At 41.0% G+C, this 13,101-nt stretch overlaps 1 protein-coding gene across 1 annotated transcript in view; it reads left to right on the forward strand.

The window, feature by feature from the left end:
• Cc2d2a (coiled-coil and C2 domain containing 2A) overlaps nt 1–13,101 on the forward strand; it is a 77,077-nt gene that overhangs the window by 34,800 nt on the left and 29,176 nt on the right. The window contains exons 12-16 of the mRNA XM_013008888.1: nt 3,707–3,847; nt 6,725–6,881; nt 7,442–7,680; nt 8,753–8,930; nt 11,057–11,213. Of these exons, the coding sequence (XP_012864342.1) occupies nt 3,707–3,847; nt 6,725–6,881; nt 7,442–7,680; nt 8,753–8,930; nt 11,057–11,213 (872 nt within the window). The remainder of the gene's footprint in view (nt 1–3,706; nt 3,848–6,724; nt 6,882–7,441; nt 7,681–8,752; nt 8,931–11,056; nt 11,214–13,101) is intronic.

Raw genomic sequence — 13,101 nt, forward strand, 5'->3', positions numbered from 1 at the left:
AGAAGAGAAGAGAAGAGAAGAGAAGAGAAGAGAAGAGAAGAGAAGAGAAGAGAAGAGAAGAGAAGAGAAGAGAAGAGAAGAGAAGAGAAGAGAAGACTATCCAGGTGCCACATCCTTCTCATTCTACGATTTGATTACAAATCCTGAAGAACACCTCAGACAGCTCTTACTTGTTCTGGGACACAGAGGTATGGCGTGGAAAGACAGAAAAAGTACATGCCAGGTTCTATTGTAGAATGGAAGAAATCTTCAAATGTAATTCTAACACTTTATTTTTTTTTAAACCTCAAGAAAACAAGCCAAACTACCAGGTGTCAACATATTATCTTTACTTTCCTGTCTCTTTGAATTATTTATAACTTAAAAATTCAAAAATTAAAACTCTGATTATTAGTCATATATAAAATGTTAGAATTATGTAAAGTACCCTCCTTAATAGAAAGCCCTGTTTATATTTTTTCTAGTTATAGACTGTGTGTACACACACACAGACTTACACACTCACATAGATGTGCTCGTGTACAACCATTTTATAATTTTAAGGAATCATGTTGTATATACCATTCTGCAACTTGCTTTTTTATGTAGAAAGCATCTTAGACTTTTTTCCTCTTAGAATATGTCTGAGTCTAGCCAGGATGTGGAATTTTTTTTCTTCCGTGTGCCATTTAGATATTTATAAGATCATCCACAGACCACACAAATCATCAGGTTAGGCGGTGGCTGAGGGCAGCAGATGAGAAACACACCAGAGGCATATGAGAAAAATATATTTTTGTCCAATCAGGTGCCAAGTGTCAGGCCTTATATGGCCTGTGAGCCAGGCCAATATTTCCCACCCTATCATTTATCATATAGCTTTATCATAGCTGTACACTCTCAAGTAGACTGCTAGTTACTATATTATTTAAATTGTGTTATAATTATAATTCCTGCATCTATGTATTTCTGTGTAAGTATTGCCACAGAGTAAGTCCTTAGAACAGAAAATAATCAAGAGTTTTAGTGTATAGTTTTTTTTCTTATAATCTAAACATGAGTTGGAAATTCTTTTCCAAAGTGGAAATTAATGAAGGTAAAAGAATACATTTTATTTTTATGATAATTTTTAAAAGGAGGTAGAGAAATCTATTTTTGAAATAGTTAAAATTTGTATCAAAATCCTGACTGTGCTATGTTCTCAGTAAAGTGATTTTACATTGCAGGTTGTTATTTTCTATGTTCTCAGTGACATCATTTTATATGGCAGGTTGGTATTGTTCTAACCAGCTACTCAAGTTTTTCTCCTGTTTTGATTTTTGTTTTAGTGCCAGTACTGAGGCCTGAACTCGGTGCCCAGGCACTGTCCCTTAGCTTTCTTTCACTCAGGGCTGGTGCTCTACCACCTGAGCCACAGCTCTACTTTCCACTTTCGTTGCTGTTGCTGTTTTGTCATTGCTGTTTATTGGAGTTAAGAGTCTTATGGGCTTTCTTGCCCAGGCTGGTTTTAAACCACGATTCTCTGATCCCAGCCTCCTGAGAGACTAGGAGGAGTGAGCCACTAGGGCCTATTTTCAAGTACTTTATTATTTTATTCGTTTCTCTTTCATTGGTGGTAGTGGTGGTGGTGGTGGTGAGGCTTGAACTCAGGCCTGGCCACTGCCCCTCAGCATTTTTGCTCAAGGTTAACACTCTTTTACTTTCAGCCACTGCTCCATGACTGGATTTTGAGGTAAGATTCTCACAGGGACCTTTCTACCCTGGCTGGTTTCCAACTGCGATCTTTAGATCTCAGCCTCCTGAGTAGATAGGATTACAGGCGTGAGCCATGGGCACCCAGCTTTATTTATTTTCTCTTTGCACTTCAGAAGGTTCAAGGGGGCTACATGTTTACACGTCTAAGCGTCCAAAGCTTCTTAATCAGGGCCTCCCCTGCCCCCATTCTCTTTCATCCCATCCGCCTCTTCCCCCAGACTTGTTTCACATTTCCTACTTTCTTTATCAAGTATCCGGCTGTATTTGTCCTTGGTTTCGTTTTTCATTATACTGCAGTTAAAAAAAAAAAAAAAAAAACAAGACAAGGGAGGTAGCCGATGCAGGATAGCAGCCCTGTACCCTGATGTTAGGCTAGGTGCACCCCATGTATTAATGTATTTTCCCACCTCAGCTAGCAGGAAGAAATGAAGTAGCTTTTCTAGGGCCAGCTAGCGGGTGGGCTAGTTCAACAACTGCACCCCTAATCACTGGGCTTGACTACTTTTAAGGACAATGTGTCTCAATCTCTTACTTTTCTAAAGACTTCAGAGAGTCCTGACTCTTGACTACCCAACTACTTGCTGACCATCATCTTTTGCCATCTTCCTTTTTCTCTGCCACCAGTTGAACCATTAGAAACCTAGACCGCCTTCCTTCACTGTACCCTCTCTACAGCCTCAGCTAGCCCACCCCCACCCCATGGGGCCTCTGGCACCAGGCCGTCCTGCGGTCTGGAGGTGCTGGTTTCTACAATGCTCACTCCCCAGCCTCCCACAGCATGCTCTTAGGCAAAAACTACATTGTATGTTATCATCATTTATATGTGAGTCTGTATCCTGAGCTACGTTATAAACCCCCTGGCAACAGACACTTCTGTGTGCCCTGGAATGACACATGGCACCTGTCCAAAACCTAAATAATTGTCTCATTCATTCAATAGCCAGTTCGTGGCATAATAGAGTACATGTAGCGTCTGGAATTGGCTATTTATTCTAAAGAGGGCTAAAAGTAAAGTACTAAATAATTCTCAAACACCTTAAACAGTAGAAATGAAGAGACAAAAGCATTTTCAAATGCTGCCTCTTTGAGTGATGCTGAAAGTGTTGGCTTTCTCATTAACAGCGAAACTCTCTAAGGCGTGTAATAGCATTACATCATCTGGCCTCTGCAGAGCTCGTGATTTGTGTTAACACAGACTTCAGTGTTTGGTGGATGACTAAGACAGCAGTAGTCTCTGCAGTGATTTCAATAGTTTAAGCTATGAGAACTGTGTTTATTGGCTTGCTTACTTTCTTTTTATTTAAATTAATTTTATTTATTTTTTTGTTTATATGGTACCAAGGAATGGGCCTCATACATACTTAGGCAAGCATTCTACCACTAAGCCACATTCCTAGCCCAATTATTTTCATAATTATAAAGGAGGCTGTGTATAAATGAGGCTGTGTGTGCATGCACACACACACACACACACAAACACACACACAAACACACACACACACCAGGACTGAGGCTTAAACTCAGGCCTCATATTTTTGCTTGGCTTACTTGCTCAAGGCTGGTGCTCTACCACTTGAGCCACATCTCCATTTCCACATTTTTTTGGTAGTTAACTGGAGATAAGGCTATCATGGGCTCTCCTGCCAGAGCTGGCTTCAAACTTGTGATGCTCAGATATCAATCTCCTGAGCAGCAAGGATTACAAGAGTGAGTTACCAAAAATAAGAATTTTTGAAGATAATTTAGTTTCATGGAGGTCATATTCACCTAGAAAGAACAAAATCAAGTAAATCTCTCAAACCCAGAATGGCCTCCTATTTTCTTTGAATTTTCATTGGCTTCTGCATAATAGTTTACCATACATAATCATGTTATATATCTAATGTCTACTTGAAGCATTATGAGTGGCTTTTCATTTACAAACCCACCTAGATAACTTTTTAATATGCACTAACATGTTGCTCTCTTGTAGACAAACAAGAAAACTGCGTGATGCTGAGCAAGAAAGAGATCGAACACTGCTGAAGACCATCATAAAAGTGTGGAAAGAGATGAAATCCCTTCGAGAATTCCAGAGGTTTACGAATACACCCCTGAAACTTGTTTTGAAAAAGTAGGCTTTTTCTGTTAGAAATCTTCTTATATTAATTCATATCATACCCTGAAAAATGTATAAGACATAATTAGTTTTTAAAGACTGAGGCCAAGCACCTGTGGCTCATTCCTGTAATCCTAGTTACTCAGGAGGCTGAGATCTGAGGATCATGGTTCAAAGCCAGCCAAGGCAGGAAAGTCCATGAGATTCTTATCTCCAATAAACCACTAGAAAACTAGAAGTGGTGCTGCGGCTCAAGCAGTAGAGCACTTGCCTTGAGCTGAAGAGGGCAGGGACAGTGCCCAAACCCAGAGTTCAAGCCCCACAACTGATCACAAAAAAAAAAGTGACAACTTAACCAAGTGCCAATGGCTCACACCTGTGATCCTAGCTGTGATAATGAGGCTGAGAGCTGAAAATCTCGGTTTTAAGCCAGCCTTGGCAGACAAATCCAAAAGACTCTTACATCCAATTAACCGGCAAACAGCCAGAAGTGATAGAGTGCCAACCTTGAGTGAAAAAGCCAAGTGAGAGCCTGACATCTAAAGTTCAAGCCCCAGGACCTGTGCGCACACACACATGCACACACGCACACGCAGACACATGCATGCACACACATGCACACACACATACATACGCACACACGCACACATGCACACACACATGCACGCACGCACATGCATACACACACATGTGCGCACACACATGCACACACACACGTGCATGCACACACATGCATGCACACACACGCACACACACTGTAGGCCCCTGGGCAGCCCTGTGTCTCTTTCACAGCCCCTTTCTCCTAGAAGTAGCACTTCTGTGACCATTGTTTTCCTATTTTATTCTTCACCACTAGTGTCTATGCCTGAGAATTAGTGTAATATTGCCTTTGCCTTTCACAGTAGTGGACTATCTTGTGTGTATTCTATAGTAAATGCATACTTGTTTCTTTTCTTCAGTACTATAAAGTGCACCTAGCTGTGGTTGGCTTTTTGTTGTTGTTAGTGCTGATCGGGGCAGTGAGGGAAGGTGGTAGTCACCCCTCAGTTGTGGGAATTTAGGGTCCTTGCTGGCTGCAGGCACCTCATATTTTTTGCCATGCTGGGGATGGAACCCAGGGCCTTGTAGGAGCTCTGCTGCTGAGCTGTACCCTCAGACCCAGCCTCAGATTTTTGATGGATAGTGGTAGAGGTCCTTGGTTCAACTCTCAGCACAGAAAGAAAGTTGTTTGTATTTTGTTGGTGGTACTAGGGATGGAACTTGATGTCTCTATCTCTTAAGTTACAGCCCTTTGTTTATTAGTTTGCTTTGCTCATTTTCAGTTTGTTTTGCAGATAGGGTCTCTTGCTTTTGCCTGGACTGCTTTTGTCCTGTGACTGTGATCCTCTTGATGTCTGCCTCTTGAGTAACTGAGATTACATGCATATATCACCATGCCCAGCCCTTGTGTTCTTTCTTCCTTTCTTTCTTTTTTTTCTTTCTTTCTCTCTTTTTCTCTTTGTTTCTTTCTTTTTATAAAACATCATTATATGAATATATATATATATATATCTGATATATATATCAGAGGTGATGGGCCTTTGAGTTGATTCCATTTTTCTGTCATAGATGTCATTTCTATAGATATTTTCAGCCTTGTGTTTTAGGTATATATGCCCAAATTTCCCAAAAATGTACCCAGATGAGTGGCAATGCCTCTTCCTACCTTTGCCAGTGTTCTTGCTGCCTACGCTCCAAGGTCATTCCTTCCACCTGATGGGCTAATCATTCACATTTTGCCAAGCCGCTGGCATGTTCAATAGTTCCCTCATTGCCTTTCAAAAATTATTGTTACTCTAAAGATAACGTACAGAGGAGTTACGGTGCCCACATCAGGTAAAGCGTGCATTTCTTTTTGGACAGTGCAACCCCTTCCCTCGCTCTCCCTTAGTTCTTCTCTCTCACCAAGGTGGGCCTTTTTTAAACACATGATTTGGCTATCTGGGTGTGTCCTTTTGTGAGGTGCTTGTTCAAGACTAATGTCAATTTTTTTGAACTGGCTTGTGTCTTTTTTTAAAGCTTTTTTCCATAACTTGAATGAGTTCTGCATATAAATAGATCTCATATACTGGATATGAGAGTTTGTTGATGGGCTATCCTATAGGTATATATCTCTTTCTGTCTCTCTGTCTCTGTTTTTCTTTCTCTGTATGTCTCTCTCCTTTCCCCTGATGTCTTTAATAGAAAGTCTTAATTTTAAGTAGATAAAATATATTAGTTATTTATGATTGGTGTTTTTTATACGCTGCTTATGAAATCCACCCCCCTGGCCGGGTACCAGTGGCTCATATCTGTAATCCTAGCTACTCAAGAAGCTGAGATCTGAGGATCACAGTTCAAAGCCAGCCAAGGCAGGAAAGTCTGTGAGACTCTTAGCTCCAATTAACCACCAGAAAACCAAAAATGGTGCTGTGGCTCCCTGAGCTGAAGAGCTCAGGAACAACGCTCAGGCCCAGAGTTCAAGCCCCACAACCAACACCGCCAACAACAAAAAAGAAATCCACCCCTTGAGTCATGTAGATATTCTATATTATATTTTATATATTATATGTTATTCTATACTACATACTATATAATTAATATATATTGTATATAACCAATATATAATATATATTATTCTATATTATCTCCTACAATCCTTACATTTTTTTCATGTCATATTTCATCATTAATCATTCATCATTTGGAATTGATCTTGTGTGCACAAGGTGTTGGGTTCTATTCTCCAGCATACTCTACCTTCCAAGAAAAGTAACTAATACAGCATTTTTAGAAGCAAACCTGGCACCTAAGGATTATTACATTCTTACTTGATGTCCAGGCATAACCAAGGTACCCTAAATTGATTTTCAGGGAAAAAGTTGACAAGAAAGCAGATGAGGAAGTATATGAAGCAGAAATTCAAGCTGAAATAAGAGAATTGTTGGAGGAACACACAGAAGCATATGAACAGAAGATGGAAGAGTATAGAACTTCCCATCAGCAATGGAAAGCTTGGAAGAAAGCCCAAGTGTGTAGAGACCATTGCTTAACCTGGAACAAGGCTGGCGGGGGTGGGTATGGGAAAGCAGGCCCTGAGACAGGAGAAAAGAAGCTGAACTGGCAGACAGGCATCCACTGCTTGATCCGTGCTGTCTCTCTTCCTGCCCTCTCCCTGGAAGGGCAGGGGGAAACTGACTGACAAAAGCATTTGTTCAAAGGCCATTCTGCTGTCTCACAGCAGAGCTGGCTTTGTAGAGAGTCCAGTGGTAGGGCTCTGTATGGGTAATAATAATTGCTGATATTCATGTCAAGTAGTAGTACTAAGTAGTTAGCATGTATTAGCACCTTGAATGTAGGGTGATGGATGCTTCTGATAAGTACTTTTACAGGGGTTTCTTCATTTTGGTAGCCCTGGAAGGACTCTCTTCTGCTTGTCTCCACTTGGTGGTGAAAAAACTGAGGCCCTTCAGGGACCAGCTGGGAGAGATGGACTGGGTTTGCACCCAGGTGTATCTAGCATGAATCACTGCACACCTGTGTGAAATTCTCAGGCTCCTACTTGACATCATGTGGTCTCTTATCCAATAGAGGGCCAAGAAGAAGAAGAAGAAGCAAGCAGCAGAAGAGGATCTGGATGAAGAGACTGAGGAGCTCCCTGCTGAGGAAGGCCCTGTGAAGCCCATCCCTCCAGAGCCCACCGACCCAGCAGCCATCGAGCAGCGGGTGAGGGAGCGAGCAGCCCACAGCAGGAGGCGGCCAGGGGAGCCCATGCTGGTCCCAGAGCTGAGTCTGGCAGGGAGTGTGACGCCCAATGACCAGTGTCCCAGGTGAGCAAGGTTTGCACACTCATGAGTGCATATGTACACCAGTACATACACAAACACATTGAATATGATGCTATTTATCTTGCACTACACAGTATGAGCAAAAGAATCTTACAGAAAGACTTGATCAAACTTGATAATGAGTCCATCCAACAAACAGACTTGCTATCAAATAGGCTATTAACATTTTTATAATAGAATTTATTAACAAAGTATAAATCATTACTATCACTTATGATTTGAATTCATTCCATTTAACAAGAGATGCATAGTGGCTCACATTTGTAATCCTAGATGCTCAGGAGGCTGAGATCGGAGGATCATGGTTCAAAGCCAGCAGGGGCAGGAAAGTCTGTGAGACTCTTTTCTCCAATTAACCACCAGAAAACTGGAGGTGGACCTGTGGCTCAAAATACTAGAGCACTAGCCTTGAGCAAAAGAGCTCTAGGACAGTGCCCAGGCTCTAAGTTCAAGCCCTATGACTAACAGAAAGAGAGAGAGAGAGAGAGAATTTCCTTAATGTTTTGTTTGGGATGCAAATGTAAGGCTTGTTTGAGAAAATTGAGACACCAGTACAATGTTATTTCCAGCAGCATACCCCTTTCCATTGTCTGCCAGTGACTTCTCTGTAGGCTTTATGTTACACTTCTTTTTTTTTTTTTGCTGGTCCTGGGGCTTGAACTCAGGGCCATGGTGCTGTCTCTGAGCTTCTTTGCATTCAAGGCTAGTACTCTACCACTTGAGCCACCGTGCCACTAACAGCTTTTTGTGAGTAGCTTATTGGAGATAAGTCTGACAAACTTTTCTGCCCAGGCTGGCTTTGAACCACAATCCTCAGATCTCAGCCTCCTGAGTAGCTAGGATTAGAGGCATGAGCCACCAGCACCCAGCTTATGTTATATCTTTTACTATACTAAGTTCTAGGAAAGCTGTGGCTATTTTGGTTAAAATAGGGGCTGTTAAATAGAGAGTTACCTCCAGTGTCTCTTATAATGTTCATTATGCATTTGTCAATGATTTCAGTGATATTTATGAAATGAATGCTAATGACAGCTGCAAATGGTCTCACCTGCAGGGTGGAGGTCTTACGAAGGGATGATGTTAAGAGGCGCTCGGTGTATTTAAAAGTCCTCTTCAACAGCAAGGAGGTATCCAGGACGGTGAGCCGGCAACTAGGACCAGACTTCCGAGTTCACTTTGGACAGATTTTCAACTTGCAAATATTCAACTGGCCAGAGAGTTTAACACTTCAGGTGTGCATTTTCATTATAGTCACGATCCCAAGAATTTTGTAATCTCTAAAGGTTTGAGATGGTTTTAAACCATCTCTTGGCTACGGAGACATCACAATAAATTTTCAAGAAGAAAAGGTTAGTCTCTGCCTTTAGAAATGCCTTTTATTGCCAGACTCCAGTAACTTACGCTTATAATCCTAGATACTCAGGAGACTGAGATCTAAGGATTGCAGTTCAAAGCCAGCCTGGGCAGAAAAGTCTGTGAGACTCTTATCTTTGCTTAAGCAGAAGAAGCCCAAACTGGAAGTGTGGCTCAAGTGGTATAATGCCAGCCTTGGGTAAAAAGCCAAGTAAAAATATGAGGCCCTAAGTTCAGCCCCAGTACCTGCAAAATAATTTTTTAAGGACACATTTACAGATGCACAGATTAATAGTTACAGATTAAATAATGTCTAGGTTCAAGGTATTGGAGGAAAAGAGAATAGTTGAGAGTATGAAATGAGTATGATGAAATGAGATTTGCCATGAGTCCATGATAGTTAAGGCTAGGTACCAGGACCCTCATATTCATTATTATTATGATGATGATGATGATGATTACATTATTGTAATATACATCTGACATCTACCAAGAATATTTTAAGATAGATAAAAATCACCACCCTTTTTAGTGGTAAAGATGATTTTGGACAGGAACATCAGTGTCCCACTATGGCTTCCTCTCATACCACTGCACCACAGGCAAGCCTGCCTCTTGGTAGATACAGCCTTTCACAGGGACATTATGTCTGAGGTCCTGAGTGCAGTTCCTATGCAAACTCTGCCTCTGACTTTGCCCCACCCTCACCCCCGCCCACTTTGGTCCCTTCAAGCTCACTTAGCTATCTTGCAAACATGGGATAATGGATTTAAGAGAGATGAGGCCAGAATGGTAGCCAGGCCCAAGTTTATCCTCACGGTGGGAAAGGCCACAGGTCACATGCCTTGTAATGAAGGGTAGGCAGAGAGGATTCAGAATGTCACCTTTGTGCATTGAAGTAAAAGAGAAAATCATCGATCCAAAGAAGGCCCTATTACAAAAGACAAAATGCAAAGATTAATTAATAGAAGTAAAAGTAGAAATTGAGGCATCAGAGTTCATCAGTGTTACTCAAATGTCATGGAGAAAAAAAAGAATAAAATACAGAAAATAAGTCATTAGAACCATGAAGTATTTTGTTGTTATATCACAAAAGTAATGTGAGCCAAGAATACAGGAGAGACTTGACCAAATGAAACAGAAAGTCTAACTGAAGCTGAATTGTATATTCTTTTGTTGTTGTTGTTCTGGTCCTGGGGTTTTGACTCAGGTCACTCTTCTTAAGCTTTTGTGCTCAAGGCTAGCACTTTACCACTTGACCCACAGCTCCACTTCTGGCTTTTGGGGGTAGTTAACTGGAGATCAGAGTTTCATGGACTTTTCTGCCCAGGTTGGCTTCAAACCAAGATTCTCAAATCCCAGCCTCCTTAGTGGCTAGGATTATAAACATGAACCACTGACTCCCAGCTTTGGGTTGTATATTCTTATCACCACCTCCTGGTGATGGCATGAGTAATTAGTATCTGAACCCTAGTGATCTAGATGGCTCCATCATAGAAGGTCTAGGGCAAAGTGTGTGGGACTTCAGCCATTAACAAAGAAAGTCCTACAATACAATTTTAGAGATTCCCAAAGTGGATTTAAATGTGACCCTCTGGAGTGCTTCCAGTGAAGATACTGGTACAATAAGAGAGCCTCTAGTGGTGTGTCCTTGTTTCAAACATTTCCTCTGAGAACAATTTGAACCAGGAAAAAGAAGCCCACTCTCTAGCTTGCATTGTTGATTTGGAATAGAAACAGCGGGAGCCCCATTTCACACACAACCTCCCTGCTCCAGGCAGGTAAGCCGGGCAAGAAACAGGGGGTCAGAAACTTGTCTACAAACAAGGGTATAAGTTGTTCTCCGTGGACCATGCAATGCAACTCAGCTTTCTCCTCTGAAATGAGACTTCTAGGCTAGGATAATGACCAGCACAAACCCACAAATATGTGGATTGATTATCTAAGAGTACACACATTCTGTTCTGTTTTCTTTTACTGGCTGGCTCTCTCCCCCGGGTTTCAGGTCTATGAAACGGTTGGATACAGTAGTACCAGCTTGCTAGCTGAGGTGTTTCTGCCTATTCCTGAGACGACTGTTGTGACGGGAAGAGCTCCCACGGAGGAAGTGGAGTTCAGCAGTAACCAGCACGTGACCCTGGACCATGAAGGAGTTGGAAGTGGTATGCAAAGCTAACCATCCTCCATGGCTGGAGATTGGATTGTGGCTTTTCTTTCACTTCTCAGACAATTCATTCAAATGAAAACAATGATAATACATGATTTTTTTTGCTAAGTCTTTTGTGCCAGTACTAGGACTTGAACTCAGGGCTTGGGTACCGTCTCTGAGCATTTGTACTTATGTTAGTGCTCTACCCACATTATCACTTCCAGCCTTTTGGTAGTTAATTGGAGATAAGAGTCTCATGAATTTTCTTACTGGGGCTGAATTTGAACCTAGAACTTCAGATTTGAGCTTCCTAAGTAGCTAGGATGACAGGCATGAGCCACCAGTGCCTTGCTCACTAAGTCATTTTGGTAAACTGTTATTTGTCCTATGATTTATTAATTTCATATCTAGGAATCTTTTGTAAAAATTAATTATAACTCAAGATAAAGCTCTGTGGATGAAAAATAACAGTGATTTAAGGCTTAATAGAATATTAACTTTAATAGTAATAATAGAGAAATTATAATCTCATCTCCTACAATTCTAAGAAGATATATGATTGACCTCACTCTAACATGTTTCTTTACTTTTAAAAAATGCATATCATTTTCTTTCACTGCTACATTCTATTTAATTTCTTTAAACTGGTCTTTTTTTTTAATTGGTCTTTCAAGTCATGAATTCATTCTTCAGCTGTGCCTAATCATTGAAATTCATCATTATTTTGTCCTTCCAGTTAGTACACTTTTTGACTATAGAAATTCTACTTAGTTCTTTATCTGGTCAGTTCTGATTTCCTTTTTCCTTTTTTCAGATTATAAGTGATTTCTTTTTCATTCATTCATCTAACTTTATTTGTACATATTAAAATATTTTTACTATTCGGCCTTATCATTCCAATATCTGTTTATTAGTTTGATCTCATTGCCTCTTATTCAAAGATGGCTTTTTCCTTAATATTTCTGACAATGATTTTCTCTTGGATTTTTTTTTGTATGTGTGCCAGGCTTGAACTGAGGGCCTGGGTGCTGTCCCTGAGATTCATTTGCTCAAAGGTAGCACTCTACCACTTGATGCACAGCTTCACTTTTTCTGAGTATTTTATTGGAGATTAGAATCTTACAGACTTTCCTACATGGGCTGGATTCTAACTGTAACCCTCAAATCTCAGCCTCCTGAGTACCTAAGATTACAGGCCTGAGCCTCTAGTATCTGGCTTGTTAGTTGTTGTTTTGTTTTTGCTTATATCTCAAGGTTATCTGCAAGAATTCACTGAGGCCCAAATTCAGTCACCAGTTTGAAAATGTGGAGACTCAAACTTAGTTGTGACACTGAGAAGCTATGTGAATTTAGTGGTTATGTACCATGCTTGAACATTTTCTGCCGCATTCATACTCATTGGGGTCATACTAGGGTTTAAATTCAGGGCCTTGGGCTTGTCAATAAGCTCTCTACCATTGAGCTATGCTTGCAGCTCTTTGGTCCACTGGTTATTTTGAGATAGGGTCTTTCTACCCAGGCATGTGCCTGGACCACATCTGCCTATTTTAGACTAACTGTCATAGCCAGGGTGGTAGGTGCATGCCACAATGTCCCAGCTTCTCTCTGTTGAAAGAGAAAGAGTCTCACCATCTTTCTTCCTGACCTGGCCTAGGACCATGATTCTTCCCAAATTCAGCCTTTACATAACTGGGACAAGAGTCCCACCATACGTAGGAGGGGGTCTTTCCTGTGCGTTCAGACTGTCCAGTTCTTACTCACTGCCTTCCATGGATCTCTGCTAGGATGACAGGAGCAAGCCACTGACATTTGGTTTATAGGGTATTTTGCAGATGAAGATAAAGGACGCTCTTTCAATATGAAGAAATGATCTGGAAATCATAAAGCTGATTAAATCCTAT

This window comes from Dipodomys ordii, unplaced genomic scaffold (assembly GCF_000151885.1).
Source record: "Dipodomys ordii isolate 6190 unplaced genomic scaffold, Dord_2.0 Scaffold8, whole genome shotgun sequence".
Classification (NCBI taxonomy): domain Eukaryota; kingdom Metazoa; phylum Chordata; class Mammalia; order Rodentia; family Heteromyidae; genus Dipodomys; species Dipodomys ordii.